The sequence below is a fragment of the Dryobates pubescens genome, chromosome 1, assembly GCF_014839835.1.
Source record: "Dryobates pubescens isolate bDryPub1 chromosome 1, bDryPub1.pri, whole genome shotgun sequence".
Taxonomy (NCBI): domain Eukaryota; kingdom Metazoa; phylum Chordata; class Aves; order Piciformes; family Picidae; genus Dryobates; species Dryobates pubescens.
In genome coordinates this window covers 60779160-60798969 of record NC_071612.1, presented here as the reverse complement: position 1 = coordinate 60798969, position 19810 = coordinate 60779160, and the positions used below count along the sequence as shown (strand labels likewise).

General features: G+C 37.7%; 1 protein-coding gene across 1 annotated transcript in view; it reads left to right on the top strand.

The window, feature by feature from the left end:
- ATP2B2 (ATPase plasma membrane Ca2+ transporting 2) overlaps positions 1 to 19810 on the top strand; it is a 247399-nt gene that overhangs the window by 206227 nt on the left and 21362 nt on the right. The window contains exons 16-19 of the mRNA XM_054166708.1: positions 3584 to 3690; positions 4856 to 5047; positions 12866 to 13079; positions 16497 to 16708. Of these exons, the coding sequence (XP_054022683.1) occupies positions 3584 to 3690; positions 4856 to 5047; positions 12866 to 13079; positions 16497 to 16708 (725 nt within the window). The remainder of the gene's footprint in view (positions 1 to 3583; positions 3691 to 4855; positions 5048 to 12865; positions 13080 to 16496; positions 16709 to 19810) is intronic.

Below are 19810 nucleotides of genomic sequence, written 5' to 3'. Positions count from 1 at the left end.
AACCTTAGTGATACTGAATACATATGAACATATATTACTATATCTGTCTGTTTAGCTTGTCAAAGAAATGGGGGACACAGACTCAAGCTGTGCCAGGGGAAGTTTAGACTCAAGGAGAAAGTTCTTCACTGAGCAAGTCATTCGTCATTGGAATGGGCTGCCCGGGGAGGCGGTGGAGTCACCGTCCCTGGAGGTGTTCAAGAGGAGATTGGACGTGGCACTTGGTGCCAAGGTCTAGTCATGAGGTCTGTGGTGACAGGTTGGACTTGATGATCCTCGAGGTCTCTTCCAACCTTAGTGATACTGTGATCCTGTGAAATATAAATATATGTGTAAGCATATGGGATGATCAACTTAACTGCCACAGTGACACCTGAACTGGGGTGCAGCTTGGAAATGCTCTGCTGCAGCTAAGGTTTTCATGTCTGCCTTTGCTGAATTGATCTGTTAAGGCAGAAAGAAATATCTAAATCAGGTGTTTTTTTTCTCCCGGAACCAACAGATTCTTACTGATGAAATTCTTAAGGATGACATGGCAAGTAAGAATTATTTAAATAAAGTGGTGTTAGTTCTAGAGTACAGGGATAACTTGAGGTTGTACTTGATGGTTTTGATCTGAGCCACAGATACAGATAGCTCCTTGCAAAAGACATGGAAGACACCTTGTTAATTAATATTATTTGTATTATTATCCTGAGTGGATTTGATTTAATACCTGCTTGATGGTAGGAAGGCAGAAGATTCAGGTTATATTTCCCTTTCAGCTTTGTGCCAGTGTTGTACCTTTTATAGTAAGCTAGCTCTTGACAGCTGTACAGAATTGTTTTAAACATCATCTTTTCCCTCATTGGAAACAAGCTGCTTGCTCTGAAAAACTTAGTTCTTCGGCAAGCTGTGTGGCTCCTCCTCAAATTCCTGCAGCATCAGCAGCAACTGTGTGGAACACACTCTAATGCTATGCCTTAGATGTATTCCTGTGCCTGTTGAATGAAATTATTTTTGACAGAGGAAAGTTGTGGCCAAACAGCTTAAAATGAGGGAACAGACCAATGAAGCATGGGCTGTTGTGGGAGGAAGCTTTGCTGAGTTGAGGAATTCCCCTGCTATACCTTACAGACCTGTTTTTATTAAATTACTGTATATAAGCATTCAGCTGGAGTAAAGGAGTTTATTTGGAAGAAATCTCCTGGTTGTTAGACATCACTTAGTAGTACTGAAGCTTCTTTTTATCTGGTTTGATTGAGTGAAAATGCTGGTGAATATTAGAGAAATGGGCATTCTCTGTACTGGCAGTCTGTCAGGTCATGCCTTTAGTCATATTTTTCACTGATCACTGAAGTAGTTGCTCTCCAGCAGTTGAGATTGCAGAGAGAGAAAGAACCCTCTGCAGGCATTTACTGGTGTAAAATCTGGACAGATTTATTATTCGATACTGAAGAAAATTCTTGTGATAAAGCCTTATCACCACTATTAACAGAATGATATCAAAGAAAATAAGTAAAAGTAGATGTGGTTTGGAAGGAGGTAGTGCTGGAAAGAAGACAAGTGCTTCAGAAATGTTGGGGAGAGTGGAGGAGGAACAGATTAAAAAGAGCCTACAGAAGTCAGGGGGTGTAAGTGTAACTGATAAATTCTCTGATCCAAATAATCACTGCTGCTCCAGTTTAAGAATTTGTCTGCCATAAAAATGAAAGTTCCAAAAGATTTTCTCTCTTATGAACTGCACAGAAGTCCATCTGCACAGTGCTGTGCTGTTCCATGCACTATTTCTGATAACATTAGCAGTGGTCACTGCCATGGAGGGTTGTGGCTGAGATGCTGATGATAACAAAGACTGGTTTATCTCTATTTTTCCATGAGTGCTCATTATGCAGTTCTGTGCTCTGGAGGTTGCTGGGCTCATCCCAGGCACATAGGCTGTTTTTAAGGACAAAAATGACTGCTAATCCTTGTGAATTATTACTAAGACCTGGCAATTACTTAGCTGCATCCAGCAACTGGCTGATGCAGGGCAGTTGGTAGTACAGTCAGTCATTGACAGAGCACTATTTGTGGGGATGTCATTTGTTAGAGCCTCTTCAACTTGATTTGGGTTGTGCTCCCACTCGGAATCCAGTTGTGAGAGAATGCTATCTACCTGTTTGGAGCAGATAATACCATAACATGTCAGGGATTTCAACAAATATTTTCAGAAGCTTAAACTATTAATTTAACACCAAAGAATGTGTTAATTACAAGAAGGGAAGACCAAGATAAATGCTTTCAGCAATAATGGCAGCTGATGCTCCTGTTTTTTTAGTAATATCAAAGGCAAATCACCTCAACAAATTGAAAGTTCTAATTGTAGGATCTTATCAGAATAATGTGCATTTATCTGAATTCATACTGCCAATGGAAAGTGAATAGGCTATTTTCTGATTTTCATAAGACCAAAAAATACAGGACCCTAACTGCTTCCATACTGCATTGCAATCTTTGGGGGCCTGATAAGCCTGAACCTTGCCAAGAGGCAGCTATTGTTCTGTAATCTGCAATTTCCTATTTCAGGTTAGTTATCAGATATGTGAGTTATTTTTTTTCCCAACATAGAATGAAATCATTTCATACCAGGCAGGTGCTGATAATTGTTTTCAGAGTTTATGACTTTGTGCAAAATGTGTTAGCAGAAAGAATTTTGTCATTTTCATGCCCTGTGTTATTCATGTGGAGAGATGTTCTTCTAGCCTACACAACAATACTGTATTCTAGACTCATATTCAAATGGACTCCTATGTCAAATGAAAACATGAGTGATAAAAGAGCCCTATTCTCTAACCCTAGAAAAATTCTTTATTCTTCTGCTTTCTTTGCTCGTCTGCATAAGTAGAAAATACTTCCCTCCAGGCTAGTTGCATGAAATTGAATCACCAACTGAAAAGTGCTTTCTTTTCTCAAATGATCTCATAATCAAAACAGAAATTATTTTGTTATGTCTATTTATTAAAATGTTTGGCTCCAGAATTTAAAGAATTATTTTATATCTTCTTAATCATTGTTTGGCAGAAGCGAACAAGTCTGTTAAATTGCTAATATGGTTCCAGCTAAATAAAATTTGTCGCTGGCATTTGTTACCCTTAGGTTAAACTGATTGTCAGAAGGCATCCCAGTAAAGCAAACTGTGCAGTTCAGACCCAGTTTAGGAGAGCTTTTAGCATGAACTTAAGTCTGGCAAATCCTTTCCACTGATGCTTAATCAGAGAGTTGGGCTGAAATGGGTTTACTGTGACACTTAGAAATCTTCCAAAAGTACATAATGAGCTGATCTCATTGCCTTTGAAGTCTATGCAGCTTTTGGTAACGTTTTGATGATGCAGGATCAGAAGTTTCCAGTAGTGAATAGCAGTGACAACACTGCTTTCACTATTTTCCTTTAAAATCAATTGTAATATTAATCTCTGTAAGCCTTGTGTGATATTATGTACTCTATATTACATAACCCCTACCATTTTTAGAGGGAATTTTAACTTGCTAATTATTTTCTATGTATGTATGCATGTGTACACACCCATATAGTTTTTTCTTTTTTTATTTTTTTTTTTGGCAGGTATTATTGACAGCACACAGGTGGAACAGAGACAGGTTGTAGCTGTGACTGGTGATGGAACCAATGATGGACCAGCACTTAAAAAAGCTGACGTTGGCTTTGCAATGGTATAGTCGGGCATATTTCTTGGTGTTTATGCCATTACAAATTTGCTCTAAGGGATTTTTAATTCATTAGGTGCTGAGAAAGTTGCTTAGTTATTTCATCAGTGAAGCAGTGAATTGGAAGGGCTGAGTTATGTTCCTTCAGAATCCTTTAACTTACTGGGAAAGATCCGCAAGGTTAGGAGAACAGGTCTTCTGAGGAGTGGCGGCTGAGGGAAATGGGGTTGTTTAGCCTGAAGAAAACGAGGCTGAGGGGCGACCTTCTGGCTCTCTACAACTACCTGAAAGGAGGTCAAAGTGAGTTGGGTGTTGGTTTCTTCTCCTTAGGAACAACTAACAGGATGAGAGGAAAAGTGTTCAAGTTTCACTATGGGAGGTTTAGGTTGAACATTAGAAGAAACGTCTTTTCTAGAAGGGTTCTTAAACGCTGGAACAGGTTACCCAGGGAAGTGCTTGAATCCCCATCGATGGAGGTATTTCAAAAACACAGACATGTGGTACTGAGGCACACGATTTAGCACCAGACTTGGCTGAGTTAGAGAATGGTTGGACTCAAGATTTTGGAGGTCTTTTCCAACTGAAAGGATTCTATGATGCAAGGATTAACTCATATTATTTGTTTCATAGTTTTTCAATATTTTGTCTAATGTAGTTATTTTTCTATATGCAGAATCCTGTGCCAGTACAGAAAGGTGAATTCTCTGTTCTTCACAACAGTGCAGTACTATTTTGCTTTGGTAAAATCCATCACTAATTGTAAATATGTCTTCCCTACACACAGTGACTCTGGAGACATTAATATGTACTAGACTATATATTAGGATACATAATTCTAAGTTTCGATAGCTATTCTGTTCATGTCTATTAATAAAATATCATCAATGATAAAAATAACTCAGAGGATCAGTAGTCATTAAGCTGATAATTTAAAACACTCAAAACTATCATCACATGAATTCCACTGCGCTCTATCAATTCCCTTTTCTGTGTCCTCATTCACTTTCAAAACTAGGCCAAACGAGCTAACTTCCTAGGAGTTAGAAAATGCAGAGTATCCTCAGCAGGCGCTGGGAGTGCTGGGAAGTCTGTATAGCTGTGGACTTGAATGAGTGTGAAGATTGCCTTTGTACTTTCTCAGGTAATGTTATTCACCATTCATTTTTTCCAGGGAATTGCTGGAACAGATGTTGCAAAGGAAGCCTCAGATATCATCCTAACAGACGACAATTTCAGTAGCATTGTGAAGGCTGTGATGTGGGGACGCAATGTCTATGACAGTATCTCCAAGTTCCTGCAGTTCCAGCTCACCGTTAACATTGTGGCTGTGATCGTGGCTTTCACCGGAGCTTGCATTACCCAGGTGAGGGTAACTTCAGCACGGGAATTTGCTTGAAGTACAAGGCCAAATCCTGCCAAGATACTTTTTCTTTGAAATAATGGTGGTTTTCATTTGACTCTCGCTTCATCTGCTTTCTGAAATTCTTCTTAGTATTAAGAGTGTATTTAAGATCAAGATGCTAAATGTTAAATAGCTGTTGACATAAGTGTACTAATCCAGCTTCTCCTGGAAATTAATTGTTTTCAGGAGCTGCTAATTTGTGTCCTGCCTCCATCCAGCTCCCTGGTTTTGATTATATGTTATGGTCATGACTGAGCCTGTGATGATAGGGCAGAAAGAGGCAGGGATTGGGAGAAGGAAGAGGTGATACAACTTTGCCTTTTCCTCTCAGAATATTTCACTATTAAGTATGTATTTCTTGTTGGATTATGGAATGGAATTATTTTCAGAAGAGCAGTACTGACAGACAGAAGTAATCCCAGCAGTGGAGCTGATAAAATTATTTTGTTGCTTTCAGGCAATTCCTTTTAATTGCAGATGCAAATGACAGTACAATTAAATGGCACATACAGTTGGGCATTTATCTCTTTTTCTCCCCCTACATGAATAACTCCTTGCAGTCCTGGTCTATATGCAACATGTCTTTACAAAAGGCATGCAACATTTGCTTTACAAAAAAACACGTGGAAGCAAACCACACTTTCCTCCCCTTCAAATTGCTGCTTTTTGATTAATAAAGAAAGAAAACAGGATGCATTTAATACAGCATGAGGGTTTATCCTTCATTAGAAACTGAAGGATATGCAAGACAAGCAGTATTCAGTGCTGTCATTCCCTAAAATAATGTATATTTCAGATGCTGCACACAGATGCTGTTACAAAAGGCCTCCTATGATTGAGACATGCCAGGGGAAAGCTGATGCTTCCCTCTGTGGAGCATCATATGGATGCACATACTTGTTTCAGCAGGTGAATTTCGCCTCATGCACACCTAAGCAAAACAATGAATAAGTCATTAGCTCTGGTCCAGGGTAAACTTACATTGTAATCATGGAATTGATCCTTGAAACCAGAAACTCGGGTATCTTTACAAAGCAATGAGGTCAAACTTCTCCTGAGCCTTGACTGACATTTAGAGACTTTATTTGTCCTGCATGAACAAAGTCTGCAACTTCCCAGCTTCTGCTAGCACCATGAAACAGCTGCGTAGATACAACTATCCTTATTTAGCTCCTCTGAGGCTAGTGCTAGGGCTGAGATTCTCAGAGAAAGCAGAAATGATTGTTTCTGAAGCAAATAGAAGTGATCTTAACAAATTAAATAACTGTTTTATTCTGTACAATGGGAGTGCTGAAACCTTGAGAAGTACAAATGATGAGCTGCCAAGTGCCAGATCCTTACCACACTGTGTGTAGGTCTTGGTGATGCCCTGTGGTCAAAATTGAGCCTGTGCTCTGGGACATAGTTGTTGCTACTGTGGCAGAAGTTGGATAACTTTGTCTTTTCTCTTGGGAAATATTTCCAAGAATACTGAGAATATGTCCAGCTGTAAAGTGATTATTGCTGGTAACAGAAGGTATGTGAATAAGGACTGAGACTCTGGTAGGTCAGTCCTGAATTTTTATCAGTGGTACAAAACCGTATAGATAAAAGTTCCAACAAGAATAACATAAATGGAACCAAGGCAAGTGCTTCCTTTTAAGACCCTGTTTTATAGACATTCAATCATTGTCTACTAACATTTATGTAAGGTGGTGTTGGGGTTTTTGGTTCATGTCCAGCATTTTTTTCCAGTTGTGTCATGAAAGCATGAAGGGAACTATATTTTACTTGTCAGCTAAGCCCGGTGCTTTTATATTGTCCCAGTGGTCTGGAAGACCATCGGTGAGCCTTTCAAGTCTGTTGTCCCTAGGAATCCTCCTAGGATTCCTGTATTTCTGTTCACATAGATTCTTATGCAATTCCTTAATGTGGCAGTAAAAATGCCAAAGCAAAGGAGAAGTCTGAAAGGAACTAGAATTAAAATTGAAGAGAAAATGCAGCAGTTATTTCCATTGTAGTTCTGTTTATACTCAACAGCTTGACTGCTGATAATCTCGGAGCACTCACTTCCATCTCATTCAAGCAGGATCTTGCCTTACAAATGAATATTTTTATGTTAGACTGTGACTCAAAGACTCTAGCCAGTGAAAGGGCATTATGTTCATTTGGCTCAAAAGCTTTACTAAAAATTACACTTGAGAACATTCTGTACCCTCTGGTTGCTATGAAAATAGCTCTAGCACAAAATGCATGAATATACCAAAAAATCTTGCATGCAGCAGGCGAGGTGCACACACGTCAATCTGAGGCTGCAAAACTGTATGCAGGTCTTAAATTACTGTTTTGACTGAAACATTTTAATTCATCAAACAAATAAAGCTAAAATCTATAATTTCCAAAAGGTATCACAGCTGTGACCTTCAAATGTAAAGAATATAAAGCAGGTCTTCACTGGACTGAATTTTGCTTTGCCTGCAGGTAGACATTTTGGCTTTCTTTGACATACAGAGTATCATTTTAGTCCACAATCAATATGCAGGTTAATCAACATTACACAGTCTATCCTTTGGTGATATTTCATCAAATCTACAATGAGAGAAATTGTATGTGGGTAGTAACATTTCTTTCGTGCTTTTTAATGTCACCTCTCTAAAAACTCTGTTCTATGATTCAGAACCAGCATACTGGTTTTGAGTACGAAGTTTCTTCTAGCCTTACTGACTCCTTTGGGTGTTTCTACTGTTTGTGTTTAAGGAAACTACAAAGATAATAAAACCTGGGTTTGAACTGATTTTTGTTAGCACTTCGCTTGTGCTTCGCAATTAAATAGGCTTAATTTTATTCAGTTGGGATCCTGCTGTTGTGTCAGTGTTTATGGAGAAAACTGTATATGGTCACATCACTGCAGAACTCTGCTGAAACCATGGCAGCTCAATGTTAATGAAAGGGTCCAACTGTGTGAGTACTATTAGGAGTGGAACTAGACCTCCAAGGAGTGCCTAGAGAATGCATTACCATGTAGGAGCTGATTTGTTTGGTCCAGAGCAGAGCACTGTAAGAGTGCCAAGGAAAAGCTTAAGAAAAATATTAGGTAGAAGCTGTTGCCATTTTTTTTTGCCCTTTTTTTTTTTATTTCCCTAAAATGCATAAATAAAATCTGTGTCCTTGCCAATTCTACTTCAGAGAACTACTGTCTAGATTCTGTTAATTTTAAGCAAATATTTTATTATTTATCTACCCAAAGCCTGCTTCAGTAAGATGCTGCTGTTAGAGAGAATATCTACCAAACTTACTGTTTCTATTTTGTCCTTTTTTTGCTGTTTCAGTAGATGTTAAACTATATGTACAAAGTGTAGGTGACCTTACCTGCTGCTCCAGTGGTGTGTAAGGATTGTAAAGGAATAGGAGTGGGCTATTAAAAATGTTATTACACAGCTATTTACATTACATTTGCTGTTCTCTGTCATGGGTCCCAGCACAAAGTCATGTTAAGGTGACAGAAGTCATATTCTAGGAATCACAGGAGTTACAGTGTCACCTGTTGACAAGCTCACATGTCTGCTGCCGAAATTAAGCTGGGATCTACCTTATTTGAGGCCCTGTTTCAGTTTAGAGCAGCTCAATGTGCAAGTTCTGCATTTTCAACCACTAAAGAACTTCTGCATTGTGGTTCAATAGTTACATGAAGTATTCTGAGATGTAGGTCATATAAGAAAACCAAGTTTAAAGAAGTCTCTGATTAAAAGTTGAATTTGGATCACCCAATCTGTGGCTGTAGAAGTGTTCCGAATTTTGTGTCCAGTGTGCACACAGCAACCACCAATGTGATCACAAGTATTCCTTCTGCTAGTCCCACATCGCAGCAGCTTGTGTGGCACAATGCAGCTCAGCTGTATTAATTCACCTTCTCTTTCAATTAATCTAATTCATTTACCTCTTGCTTCCCTCCCTCCCTGTTGCCCAATGCATACTTTTAAAATCATGGAAATGTTCAGGGTGTGGTTGTCCTGACCAGTTTGTTTATAATTGCCCTTTCTGTTTAGCAGCTGTTACCTCAGGTTAAACCAATCATTTCTTTTACCAGTGGATTTATGAGACATGAACTTTTATATTCTGACTTCATTCCCTGAGTAATGTTTTTGCAGAGCCCTTGAAGGACTCAATGAGGGGGGTTCTTTGGAGCTCTGCCTCCAATTATTGTGAATTTTGTACTTCAGATGAGTCATTGCTCGACAACTCTAGGTATCATATAGAGTTCTGTACATGCCTTACAAAGGCAGAACCTTCATCCTGTTTCCTGTCCTCAGCATATACATAGTACCAAGAAAATAGTAGGTCATTATGTTTGGAGCTATTAAAAATAATCTGGTATATAGAAAATAAAGATAGAAAAATGCATTTCAGTCAAATGGTAACACTTTTTTTTACTGGAATGATAAAGCTAGCAGGTTTATCTCCGTGCCAGATTTTATCTCCAACTGTTCAGGGAATGCACAAAAGATTGCATTAAGGAAAGAGAAGACAAAGAATGTGTTTTAACATTTTACATTCAAATTATTATTCTTGCACTTTGAGAAAGACTTAATGTTTTAGCAGACATTAGGAACTGAAAACAGTGACTCTGTAGGACATTATGTTTGGAAAATTAAATGTTAATTAAAAAGCACTGTAGCAATGAACTGCTGCATGAATCACTTATTGTTTGTACAGATCTTGTTCAAAAAATGAGGATGATCTATACTTACATGTATAAGGCAGTAATTTACATGGTTATAATGTTTTACTGCAGGACTCTATTTGGCAAATCCTAAAATAATAGCATTGGCAAATCTGAAAAAGCTCTAATATATATAAAAAGGTATGCACTGTTTAGCTTTGTTTTAGGAGGGCTTAGATGCATGAAAGTAGAACTTAGGATGCCACTGCCATACAATTAACAGACAGTGTGATTTAGCAGCTGAAGCAAGGGCTGCCTTTTTTTTTTTCTTTATTTTTTTTTTTAATATGTATAAAGTTACTCAACCAAAAATCCTCATCTTTATGAATTCATGCATGTGTTCTGTGACAAGAGGGAGAAGAGAGGTAAGGGTGAAAATACCTTTTTATTCCTTTACAGCTTGTCATCTAAATCAAAAGTAACAAGCTCTAAAATTTGTGAGGTTCTGCATGTCACAAATGATTTGTAGTTTATTTCCAGCCTTTGGCCATTTGTACTTTTAAGTGTTTCCAGGATGATTTAAGGGACATTTTCCTTTTACCCCTAAGCCAATGCTAACCTATTCCAAGGTCAAGTGGAAAGGAATTTGACAAATAAGTGGTGATTTTGGGTGGTTTGCAGTTTGAGCAGCTTTTGTCCCCAAAGTTCTCAGAAAGCAAATAAAGAATTATTAGCTAGCCAATTTGTGGCTTCATTGTAGTGAAAAGAACATTGCATTTGCATGCCACTTGTGACTAAAACTCGTAATGGAAGAGTAAGCTCCCTAGCTGATATGTTATTTTCCTCAGTTTCCACCAACTAATCAGAAATCAGATAGAGTTGCAGTGGAAATTTCATTCCACTGCCTGCCCAGACTAATGTGTATTTAATGTTTTGGCTTCAGCTTAGAATGAGCTTTCACACTTGACTGAGCAGTGTAGCACTGCCAATAATAGATAATTATTAGGGGCACCATAGCCACCCAAGGTGATTGGCAGTGTGAAATGGTGAGAACATGTTGTTGCCAAAACTGATGACTGCCAATTACAGTTGTGTGATTTAGAGACTGAAAGAATCTGACTTTTCATTATGCTAGGAATACATGAGACTGTGAATGTTTGTCTGTTTCAGTGTAACAGACAAATTCAGCTTTATTGACAGAGAAGCCAGCACGTGAAGTGGACATTCAGCTGTTGTAACATCTCAAAGTACAGAATGTTTCTCAAGAAAACTTAGTAACTAAACAGGTGAAAATATGACAAGGAAAATTCTTCAGTACAAAACACCTTTTCCTTTTTATGTGTATTCTGTAACCAGCTCTAGGGTCCCTGAGCCCTAGTGACTAACTGCTTCTAGTGCAAGTACTTGCCTTGTTTGAGCCATTAATGTACTAATTAAAATGAAAATAAATGAGTTCTCAATTTGGAATGAAGTTTATCCTGGTTGCTTTTAGGTTTTTAGCCACCTCTAAAGACAAAGAGCTTTTCTTTTTCTGCAGCTGCATGTCAAAGGAGTGAGCTGAATTCTCCAGATAAGCCCAGTTAATGCAGCCCATAACCAAGGGGTCAGGCATCTCTTAATGCTGATCTTCCTCCCTTTCCTAATGCAGCCAGCCTGTAAACTTAGAAACTGTAGGTTGCTTTCTCCATCCCTTTTGAATAAGCCAAAAAAGAATATTTAAAAATAAGTAAATGCATCAAAATGTGTCTATATTTAGGGCTGTTAAAAAATATGCTTTCAGGAGGAAACCATATTTTATCTCAAGGGAGTGTAGGAATATAAACCAGATCCCTAAGAGACCAAACCAATTGTTCTCCATATGTCCTTGGGATATGGAATGGATGTTTGACCTCATTGTTTGACAATATGTCATTAAAAATGAACATTTAACCCTTCAAAGAAAAAGGGGAGAGTTGAGGAAGGTTTTTCTTGGTTATAACGGCCTGTGTGCTGTTCTGTAAATGTCTTTACTTCACTTACTGTCGCACCATGGTAATGTAGTGCATGAAAACAGTGCTCTTCTCATCTGCCAACTTTCACAATGTAGATTAAGTCCCAGTATCAGATCTACCAGATTGATACCTCATTACTTCTGAGATTGTATTTTCCACATAAAAGACATGTATTTGAAACAGGATGCAGACTTTGCTGTTGCTCCCCACTTTGTGTTCAGTCCAAAGGCTTAGGAGGTTGCCAACAACTTTCACTTTTTCTGATAGGGCTCTTTGAAGCAGTTGCATCTATCTCCAGCTGCTCCAATGAATTACAGATTAAAACTTCATAATAGTCATCTAGAGTTCTCCTGAGATCTCTGTTAGTTTGCTTTATTTATTTACTTTTGGGGTGTTTTTTTAAGCATGATCTGAAGTTCTCTGTGATATGATCATGGATGTTTCACAAATTCAGTGAGGAAGGAGCTCCTTCTAGTGGCTGGCAATCTGCTTCAGGAAAGAAATACCTCATGCTGACAAGTAGAAGTGCTTTTTCTTTCCAGTTCTGTAGTTTCAAATATACTGTCCTGTTACACAGCAAAATCACCTTACTTTTGCATATTTGATACAGTTTAATGAGTTCCAAAAGATTCTTTTAATTCAATCATCAGACCATTTTTTGTGTGCTGCTGTTTCTTGAAGATGTATTAAAACATCTCAGTAATTGTTTCACGGATTTTTAATATTTTCAAGCTGTTTCTGAAAAAAAGAAAAAGTACCAACCAAATAGCTTATATTAAAAGGAAATGTTTTAGTGTAATTTTCCTGCCGGGAAAGAAACCCTCACTTGTGTTATCTGGTTGTCTAAATTCAGCTGACAATTTAAGCATGATGCATGAAGTATTGTAAAATGTATTATAGAGTGTCAACATTATGCTCTATATTGACTTGTGTTACTGTAGAGAAATAATTTATTTTCGCTCAGATCACTGGGGTTCTTATATAACAGACATAGGAAAGGTCAGAGTAGATCAGACCAAAGGTCCATCTATTTCAGAATCCTGTCTTCAGCACTGCTTGCAGTCACACAGGAAGAAATGAAATCACAGTAAACGATCTGAAAAGAATTATTATCTAGGAAGTATGTAACTTTCTAATTTATCTCCACAGGACTCTCCTCTAAAAGCCGTACAGATGTTGTGGGTCAATCTAATCATGGACACCTTTGCCTCACTTGCTCTGGCCACTGAACCTCCAACAGAGGCTCTCTTGCTCAGAAAGCCATATGGCAGGAACAAACCACTTATATCTCGCACCATGATGAAGAACATTCTGGGCCATGCTGTTTATCAGCTTACTCTCATATTTACACTTCTTTTTGTTGGTAAGAAAGTTTGTTAGGTTTGTTACTTAGTTTTGAAGTCTAGATCTTGTTCCCAAACACGTTGAAATGCTTTTAATGTAACGACCTCAGTGAGCTTCCTGACCTCCTAACAGAATGTAAGTTTAGGCTTTGGCAAACGTTTTGTTGAAAGGTTAATTTTAACCAGAGCGCCTAGCCTACTTCTGATATACTGAAATTTCACTTTGAGACTTGTCATTTTTAATAGGCATGTAACAGCAAACTAAAAAAGAAAACCTACAAGAAAAATCAAGATCCATTTTAGAAATTTCTGGAGAAGCTCTGGTTGGGAGCAAGATGTTTGCCATAGCTAAGAAAAAATGCTGATCTGTGTAGTCTAGATAGGCAAGTATTAAGTGATACAAATAACACTGTGTTGCTGGGGTTTTGTTCATTTGCTATTTAGAATGGAGATTAAAAGGGGAAAAAGAAAATCTCATTTATCAGATTATTGGACTCTTCTTCAGGCCTTGCTATGCTTTTTATAGGTTGCATTTTGGAGACGGAAGAGAAGGAGGAGGAGTGTTTCTTGCTTTAGGGAATGGTAGTGGCTGATGATAGATTCTGTTGCTCCAAATAATAAGTGAACTTGTGGAAAGGACTGATAATTTTATCAGTTAGGTATTGTGTTCTTGTCACTGTCTTCAGTGTTAATTTTTTACATTGTCTTTTAGATTTTTTTGTTTTCCTTATATACAGACTTCTATATAATCTGTAAATGGAAATTTATAATACAGAAGTTTTCTGAGCTCTGCTCTGAAAGTCTTGCTCCACCTTACCAAAAACCAGCAGGTTATTTGAAATGCTTGAAGGAGGAGATGGTCTGTTTACAGTGGAGACATTTAAACCCAAATAATTGCCAGGTTTTGAAGAGAGATGGTCTTTAATATCGTGAGGCTTGCAGTGTATATTGAGAATGCCTAGCAAGTGTAAAGAAAATGTCATTTCAGACTCTCTAAAACAGGTGCACAAGGTCTTGGTAATTTCTGTCGTAGGAGTCTTGGAACAGGAATTTTTGTGAATGTTATGGGGAGTTTTAATGGCTTTTTGATTACTTTTATGGCTTAAAATACTTTACACTGAGCCCTGAGAGAAAGACTACCAGGCTTTGTGACTGTTCTGATGACTTCTGTCTCTCTGGAAGACCCATGCATACTTTGAAGGATGCATCCCAACCAACCTTCTGATAAGCCTAGGAAATACAGTCTTTTCCTTTCTAAACTCCATGAGGCTCAGCTTACTTACATTTAGATCAACTAATTTTTATTTTTTATTTTGGTAGTAGGTTTCTGTGGAGACTAGTACATCAAGGTTTCATAGTTTTTACAGTGGCGTTTGAATGTACAGTAATGCCTTGGAGACATCAGACACATTCGAGTCAATGTCTAGTTCTGTCAAGCTGTAATACAAACCAAATCTTAACCTCAGCAACTAGGCATAATAAACTTAAAGCTAATGTACTATAACTGTTTTTGGAACACATTTGGAAAGGAAAACCAGCTATAGGTTTAATCCCTGTCATTACACATTAGCGGCATGTTCTGCTTTGCCAATTAGTTGTTGCAATGCAGTAAGAGACTTAAGGACAGGTCCTCTCAGTGAGGAAACTATTATGGATATATTTGTGCTTGTGTGTATTGAATGAAAGCAAATACATGTCATGTGTTTATATGTGTGTGTGTGTGTGTGTATCTATAAAAGATAAAATGATGATATCTCCATTTCTGCTTTTTACTTAATTGTTTATATGTAGTAAGGGGAACACTTTCCAATATTCAGTTATCTCTCTGGAGACTTATCATCTCTAAAAATCTCTGCTCTTTCATAGTCTAAATTTTGTGGCCTCATATTGTGTTATTGATGTATTTGTGATACTGTAATCTACTTTCTGTCGGAAGCCTATAAACCCAATGCTTCCTTTGGAAATATACTCATTATTCTCAGCGACGTTAACATGAACTTGCTCAAACATCCCAAGGCAAAAAAATACTCAGTGCTAACTCAGCTGATGGAATTAACATCCTCAGGAGATGTGGTAGTTTTAGGCTATGCCTTTAACATTTTTTCACAGATTTTTTTTTTCCCCCTTCACAAATTCTGAGTATAATGCTGGCAGAAAAATGCCCAAGTGTTTATTTGTATTTATTAACAAAAACACTTGTTATGGAAATGAGTACTATTGTGATAAAAACTTCTCTACTCTTACTTCATTCATTACTTACACTTCCATGAGAATGTCCCACCCTTAATTTAAGACAAGGCTCTTTCAGTAACTGTTATCTATAAACCTTATGTATAAGAAAGTGTGCCCAAAGCCCTGAAACTATCTGTATCCTGGGCTGCAGAAAAAGAAGTGTGGCCAGTAGATCAAAGGAGGTGATTAACTCCCTCTGCTCCATTCTTGTGACACCCCATCTAGAGTACTGTGTTCTGTTCTGGTATCCCCATTACAGGAAGGACATGAATCTATTACAGAAGGTCCAGGGGAGACACAAAGCTTGTCAGAGGGCTGGAAGAGCTCTCCTGTGAAGAAAGGCTGACATAATTGGGGTTGTTCAGCCTGAAGAAGGGAAGGTTCCAGGAGGATCTTATTGTAACCTTTCAGTACCTAAAGGGGGCCTGTTAAAAAATACAGAGAGACTTTCTGCCAGAGCTTGTGATAATGGAACAAGGGAGAGCAGTTTTAAACTGAAAGAGGGTAGATTTGACTGGACATAAGGAAGAAATTTTTACAGTGAGAGGCTTGTGCCTGAGTTTTTTTATTGATTTGATCTGAAAACAATAGTCAAATTATCCAAATAAGAGCAGTGCCTGATGGTGTGTTTTCAAAGCAGAATAGAAGAATGCCCAACCCCAAATCTATTTAAAACCAGCAATGTCCGTGATTTTTATCAATATGCCATGGTTTAGTCATGGGGTCTGTGGTGACAGGTTGGACTTGATGGTACTTGAGGTCTCTTCCAACCTTGGTGATTCTGTGAATTCTTGTCCAGAATTATGCCATACAATGGCAATGGGTAAAAACTGCTGAGAAGTGGTTGCTTCTAATTGTAGAAAATCACATGCTGCTAGTAGTCTCAAGCAAGTGCTTGGTACATTAGAAAGAATTTTAGAGTAATTGCTACTTGGTTAAAGTAAATGTACTAGTGGAAAATATTTGCAGAGGTATAGTGAGTTATTAGATGGATGTTGTCATGTAAGAAGCTTCTTCCTGAAGAAGTTTAGATGTCTCTTGCTCACTGGTGTTATAAACTCTGCCTTATATTAATACTAAGTGCAGAAGGAAACCTTGTTAAGCAGAGCACAGGAGGCAGTTGGGTAGAATGAGCAAGGAAAATAAAAATTTCAGTTTGATTAATGTATTCTAGTAGAAACCTTTATTTTTTGTTTTATACCTAGGTGAGAAAATGTTTAAGATTGACAGCGGGAGGAACGCACCGCTTCACTCTCCTCCTTCAGAGCATTACACCATCATCTTCAACACCTTTGTGATGATGCAGCTTTTCAATGAGATCAATGCACGGAAAATCCATGGCGAAAGAAATGTGTTCGATGGCATCTTCAGAAACCCCATATTTTGCACTATTGTACTGGGTACATTTGCTATTCAGGTAATGATTTAGGCAAGAATTAGTAACTGTTAATCAGAAAGTTACCTTCAGGGTTTTATTTCCTGTGTAGGTTTAAAAAAAATCTTAATGCTGCAGGAGGCACAGTTAACAGTAAACTGCCTGGTTTCAGGTATTTTCTCAAGTGTCAATAATGCAAGATGTTGTGCAGCCATACTACATTATACATACATACATTATAGCTAGATTAGATCTTAAATTAATCTGAAGATGAACAGTACTAAGAGCCATCATGGTTTGTTGATACTGTAACTGGGTATTTTAGAAAACATTGCAAAATAATATACCAAACAATTTACATTCATTTACTACTCCATAAATAGACAATAATAACAAATAACTAATGCTGGTCTGTTGTTTGGAGGTTAAATGCCACTGCCAAACATTGCTCCATGTTCTCAGTATAACTTCTTCTTGGTAATAATACTTTGTGTCCATCTCATGAGTTTGCTAATCCAGTCATAAGTGAACATAATTGAAGAAATACTCATTTTGCCCAAACAGTTGTAATTTTTCTTTTTCAGAGCTCTATTTCCTGCTCCTATATCCACCCATTTTATGGCATCAGTCCTGTATTTGATGCTGGTTGATATTACATTTTAGATGTCTATGACAGCTTTTTCAATTGCTATTTCTACCTTGAAATTATTGCCAAATTTTGCAGTGACATCCTGGAGGCTATCAGTATTGGGACCTTTCTCATGGAGGGAGTGAGGAGGAAGATAGAGCTACTTGAATCTGGGCTATAGTGGCCTGAAACAGGAAAGGGAAACCACTCAGTGAGCTAAGTATGGGAGAAAATGCACCAGTGATTGCTAGTAGGACTTGCTAGTAGTACTTGATAGTGATGGCCTTCAACAGCTACTTCAAAACCATGGGTTTACTACCATGAACTAAAATACCTTTAGGAGAGGCCTGACAAATTCTATTTTACCTTCTTTCTTTCTTTCTTTCTTTCTTTTTAAAATAATGGATAGTGTTTGAGGATGTTTTCTTAGTTCTAGCCCTTACTAAATTGTCTGGCTGATGCAAAAGTGTCATCTAGTTGCTAGCTACATTTCTGAGTCAGCTGCTGCATTTCCTCCTTTCTGCTTTCCTAGTGACTGAGAGGTGCACAGTACAAAGCACTCTGACAGTGAATCAAAATAGATGTTGAAGCATAAGAATAATGAGGCTGTAATTCTTTCTTGTCTTTAAGTCTCTTTTTAAAATCAGGTAATCTTTCTTGGAACAACAGAAGGTTAATCTTTCTATTAATTTTCCACTTTGTTATACCATGGGAAATACAGCTTTGCATACTGTTGCTTGCTGAAGCAATGTTACAAAAATACTTAGTATTTTTGGCTGTGTATTTCAATAGTTAGATGTGAAAATAGAGCTTGGATTATGTAGATGCATATGGGAGATTACAGAAGTGTTTATATTTCATATTTACCATTTTCTTAGTTCCATATGCATTTATTCCACTGTCTGTGAAGCCCAGAGTAATTGTCTTTGATATCTCACATATAAGTGCAATAGTTCCATCAATTATTGTTTAGTTTGGTTTAGTTTAGTTTAGTCCTCCTCCTACACCCTTCCTAAAAGAAAAAAAGCCAGGAACAGTGGCCAAATTTTCAAAGTAACAATGATGGAGACTATTGCAGTGCATCCTTTATAAGGATCAGAAAGTGCTTCTGCGAGAGCTACAACAGATTGAGAAATAAAAAGGTAGTCAATCTGTTTCTTAACTTTCTCCACTTTCAGAACAAATACATCATTTTACCAGTGAAGGAAGATGGACTAAAATATGCCATACCTGCCATACAGCAGTTAGAAATTTCTCAGTGTGGAGTTGTAATTTCTTTCTTATAATCTTAGCATCATATTCACAGGTTTTGTTTTGTCTCCTCCTTTTCCCATACTCTTGCCAATCACTTTCCCACTTCCTTTCCACTGCCTTCCATTCTCTGCTCCCTCCCTTCTTCCTGTGTATCCCATGGGATGAGTTTATGTTCACAGTTCGTGCTTCTTCACTCACACAAGAAAGAACTGCTTTCCCTTGTGGTTTTATATTGTATCTTAGACTGGACAAATTACCTCAGGCTTCTGTTTTGTAGCCTCTGACAGTTTAAGTCTCTGGATTGTGATTTCAGGTCCCTGCTTTGCAGCGCTACTACTACTAACAAAATCATCTATAATATCTGATTTTCAGTTAGCAAGATCTTCTCAATATAACCAGGCTTAGAAACTCATTTAGATTGTCCGCGCTGGTTATCCTACTGCAAGATGTTTGTTTTTCCCACTCTCTTCCTCCAAAAGGACTGTATTTTGGTGTACTATCAGTCTATCCAAGATAACATGTCTGTAAATGTACAGTAAAACGTTAATTAGAGGGAAAAATCTCTCATGCAAAAGGCTTTTCAAAATAAACCACATCAGAGTCAACACAGCCCCATCTGAGAATACTCAGAGGCTGGGAGAGTACATAAGGAAAGTCCTTAGGAATCCTTAGTCTGAACTGGTCTGGCTTTTTCTGACCTTTAATTCAGGGGTTTGATTGTTGGTGGCTACGATTCTGCAGGTTTTGTTGGATGATGTGCAAACATGTACTTCTAGTAGCTTGACTTACTGTCACCTGAGCATGTCATATGAGGTATTTGGAATATAGGACAGCATTTTGATTTTGGGTGCTCTTGAGATTCGTTCCTCTAAACAATAGATAGTTAATCATATGTTTGACTATTCTCCTGGTAAAATATGTTGGACTCAAACCAGCAGAGTTGTAATATGTAGAAACACAAAGTAAAATCTCAGGTAAAATATGACTGAGAGTTATTGTTTGGGGTTTTGTTTTGGGGTTGTTTATATTTTGTTTTATTTGGGGCTTGTTTCCCTTTTTTGTTTGTTTTGGGGTGTTTTTTTTGTTTATTTGGTTTTGTGTGTGTGGGTTTGTTTTTGTTTATTGGTTTGGGGTTGGAGTTTTTTTGTTCGTTGCCCTTCTTTTAGGGGGGTGGGGTTGGGTTTTTTTTTGTTTTAATGGGGTTTATGTTTTCTGGGGAGGAGTTTGCTGTTTTGTTCAATTTTTCCTCAGAAAATATTTAC